The 4,218-nt window shown below is 34.1% G+C and overlaps 1 protein-coding gene across 1 annotated transcript in view; it reads right to left on the bottom strand.

The window, feature by feature from the left end:
- The window catches only part of LOC118735111 (NADH dehydrogenase [ubiquinone] 1 alpha subcomplex subunit 2), a 24,480-nt gene extending 23,559 nt beyond the window's left edge, over positions 1–921 (bottom strand). The window contains exon 1 of the mRNA XM_036464729.1: positions 681–921. Within this exon, the coding sequence (XP_036320622.1) occupies positions 681–778 (98 nt within the window). The 5' untranslated portion in view covers positions 779–921. The remainder of the gene's footprint in view (positions 1–680) is intronic.
- Positions 922–4,218: the final 3,297 nt, after the last annotated feature.

Raw genomic sequence — 4,218 nt, 5'->3', positions numbered from 1 at the left:
TCTCTGCAAAAGGTGTTCAGCCCCCCTTCTTTGGCAACACAGAAAGGAGAATTCTACTGCCTGAGGGTTATAATCCCTAAGTGCGGCCGAAGGCCGCTTACGTAGAAAGGAATTCTACGCAAAAATACATTTGTTAAAAAGAACATTTTTTTTATAAAAACTTTTTTTTTCTATTTTTAATTAACTTTTTATTCTTTATTCAAAATCCCCCCATATCTAATTTGGCATAATTTCTTTTATTAAAAAATCCCACGGTTTCTGTTAGTTGGGTCATATTCCACTTCAAACTGCTCAGTTGCCTAAGAAAAATCCGTTTTTTCCCCTTTTTCAAACGGTTCCCTAGGTGCCTGTGGGAGGAGTCCAAGGGAGGGGTTCCCCTTTTTAGAAAGCGGCGACTGTCTCCTTTCTATTGGGGGGTGTTTTGGGGGCACCGCCCCCTCCCCCTCCGCCCCCACCCAAAAAACGGTGTGAGTGGTACTAAACATTTCCCATGAAAACCATAATGAACGTGCAACCCTGTGCCAAACTCGGCATAACCACTTCCGAGCAAACTAAGCAGCCGCCATTTAATTTGGCAAACAAAAGTTTGTCTGCATAACACCGACCTACGTTCTTTCCTTCTACCTTGTTAAATATGCCATGGCCTTTCCCGTATTATGCAACTATATATGTACCCCTACCTCGCCCCAAACGAAGCTTCGTCCGTCTGACAAAGGTGAATTCGCAGCTCTCTTAACTTTGGAGATACTTGGTTTAATCGGCAAATTGACACACGCATGTTGGAATCCTCCTTTTTTTAAATAAAACTACCAATTTTTTTTTTAAATAAAGCTCCCAAACTTTTTTTTAAATAAAACGATCAATTGTTTTTCTCAAGTTCCAGCCAAACTATTAATTAGACATTTAAACTAGTGATGAGCGATATTTCTCTACCGGTGATTTTATCACTGTGATTTAAAAATCGGTATTAGTGACTGCTAGAGCTAGGCTACAATATCAGTGATTGATATTTCGCTATGAATGAAACTCACATGGAACACATCAAGATAACCAACCGTTCAGCTATAGAAAAACTAAAAAAGCAGACCGATAGTACTTTTTACGCTGATTTCAACTATATAAATATTATTTGCCGCAATCAAAAAGTAAAGGAGATATAAAAGGTTAAAGAAAATTTTTGCGATATTTAAAAATATTAATATTTTCTAAACTACGTAACCGATTAAATAAGTAATAATATCAAAATAAAGACAATTAATCCGTCTTTAAGCCCATATATAAAATGCGTTTGCTTGCTTATATATTTATTTATTTATTTATTTATTTATTTATTTACTGAAGTCAATGAACAGAATATTCTTACAGACTACACATGTTGGAAAGTATTACTAGTTTAATTACATTATTCAAAACAATTATTCACATGAAACTGACATTTTTTTGGCAGTTCGCCACACTCAAAATAAATTAACAAACGCTTACATATAAGTTGAGATCATAAACTACACTAATGACTGATAAAATAATCACTTAACTGGGCTTTAAGAGCAGATTTAGAAACTGATAAGTCTAGGTCTAAAGAATTTGCGAAGACGTTAAACTCAGCTAGAGTTCTATTAATCGGAGCATTGGCACTATATTAAAAAACAAATAAAATGTTATAATTTTTTCATAAAATAACCTTTTTTAGAAAAAAGTGCATTATCAATGCTAAAAACATATATATTATTTAGAAAGTGCAAGTTCTTACCTTTAATTTGATATGCATATTTTATTATGATCTACTTTTAAGGTTTAAGAATTTAGTGATAAAAAAAATTAAAAGCATTTACAAGCAAAAGTGACAAGTGTGGGTGATATCATAGTTTCTTTTGCCCAGAACTTCTTTCTGCGTAGGCGGCCTTCGGCCGCACTTAGTGATTATAACCCTCACTAAGTAGAATTCTCCTTTCTGTGTTGCTGAAGAAGTGAGGCTGAAAACCTTTTGCAGAGAACACCTTTCTGCGTAGGCGGCCTTCGGCCGCACTTAGTGATTATAACCTTCACTAAGTAGAATTCTCCTTTCTGTGTTGCCGAAGAAGTGAGGCTGAACTCCTTTTGCAGAGAACACCTTTCTACGTAGGCGGCCTTCGGCCGCACTTAGTGATTATAACCCTCACTAAGTAGAATTCTCCTGTGTTTTTTCTTAATGAAATTTGCTGATTACACGTTCGCACTTGCTTTCCAGACTTCGAAATTTTACGGCACCTACACATAATGTTTTTTTGTATTACAGTTTAATAGACGCACGGTAAACTTACCTCCAAACGAATCCATCCGATGATGCAGTGCACTCCAACAATTTCAGCGGATGGCCCCGAGCGCATAAATATTGCCCTTCACGAGGAATTAAATTCCACTCCTGCAAATGTTCGAGCACATTTGCATTAATCTTAAGACCGTCCTCACTTTCAAACATTTTATATATTTTAAATAAATTAAGAGTATTCATCTTATTAAAAAAATATTCAAAACACGTTTTTTATCTCCGCCGGAACACAAACAAATGAAAAATATCTGTAAGTATATACATATATGTACATATAAAACGGCATAAATTTTCCCGCTTCCAACAAAAACAGTACCCTTTCCAAAAAAGTCCGTTAACTCGCCTTGTTTAATTAACTAAAATATGCATTTGCACATACATGCATTTATATTTTTTATTATCACTGAATTCTGAAAACTCAAAAGCAAATCATAATATAATAAGTATATCAAATCAAAGGTAAGAACTTGCACTTTTTAAATAATATAAATTTGTTTAGCATTGATTATGGACTTTTTCTAAAAAAGGGTTATTACATTTTATTATTATGACATTTTTTTGGTTTTATAATATTTTTGGCTTAAATATATAAAAAAGCATACACATTTTATATATCAGCTTGAAGATAAATTAATTGTCTTTATTTTGACATCATTAGTTTTTAAATCGGTTACGCAGTTTAGAAAATATTAATGTTTTAAAATATCACCATTTTTTTGTTTTACCTCTTATATCTGCTTTGCTTTTTAATTGCGGCAAATAATATTTATATAGTTAAAATCAGCGTAAAAAGTACTAGCAATCTGCATTTTTAGTTTTTCTCTAGCTGAACGGTTGGTTATCTTGATGTATGCCAAAAAGTGTGTGACGTTCGTAATTTTGATGTTTGCTATTTCTGTTTTGCTTCTTTGTTTATGTGTATTTTGTCGGTGGTTTATTTCAGTGATTTTTAAGTGATTTTTTGTGCAAATGTAATTAAAATGAAGTGCGCGGTGATTGAATGCAAAAACACGTACATAAACAATAAATTGGTTAGCACAAACATGTGCACAACATTGCTTGCATTTTTTCTTTATGCTTCTTTTCCATATTCTTTGTTTACTTTTCACAGAAAATAACATGGCGCCGAAATTACAAACGTCAGCCAGAAATTTACTTTTTTCTTTTGCTCCATCTTGTCAGATCTTGTGTAGTTGGACCATGACATCTGGCAATAGGTAGTCATTAAAAGTTGCGAAAGGTGATATTTCTCTACGCTTTTTTATTTTTCTTTGTGAATATGGTTGTTTTAATGTGAATGAAAATCACATCTGGCAATAGCTAGTCAACAAAAGTTGCGAATGATGATTTTCCTCTATCATGGTAAAAATTGTGATTTTACAATTTTTTATTTTTCATTCTGAATATGGTTGGGGAAAATTTTGGTATGCGGACGCCAAATTCTAGAAAAAGTGGTGATGAGGGGGATAGAATAGGACTCCCTGATTTAAAAAATACCCCCCCTTTTTTCTAGCAACCCTATAGTTTTTATATAATTTGTTGTTAAAGTTTTCGTATAAACGATGAATAAGACAGCAAAATAACATCAAACATGCTGCTGCCAGACTAGAATTTTGAATAATAAAAGCAGATTTTTAATTTGGAATCTTCCCTTAGTAGAATTTTTCTTCTTTTCTGTGTTGCCGAAGAAGAGGGGCTGAACACCTTTTGCAGAGAACACCTCTCTACGTAGGTGGCCTTCGGCCGCACTTAGGGATCATAACCCTCACTAAGTAGAGTTCTCCTTTCTGTGTTGCCAAAGAAGGGAGGCTGAACACATTTTGCAGAGAACCACTTTCTGCGTAGGCGGTCTTCGGCCGCACTTAGGGATTATAACCCTCACTACGTAGAATTCTCCTTTCTGTGTTGCC

This window comes from Rhagoletis pomonella, unplaced genomic scaffold, assembly GCF_013731165.1.
Source record: "Rhagoletis pomonella isolate Grant_MI unplaced genomic scaffold, Rhpom_1.0 Rhpom_scaffold_00003, whole genome shotgun sequence".
Taxonomy (NCBI): Eukaryota; Metazoa; Arthropoda; class Insecta; order Diptera; family Tephritidae; genus Rhagoletis; species Rhagoletis pomonella.
Note: the sequence above shows the minus strand (reverse complement) of the source record. Positions and strands in the feature narration are given on the sequence as shown.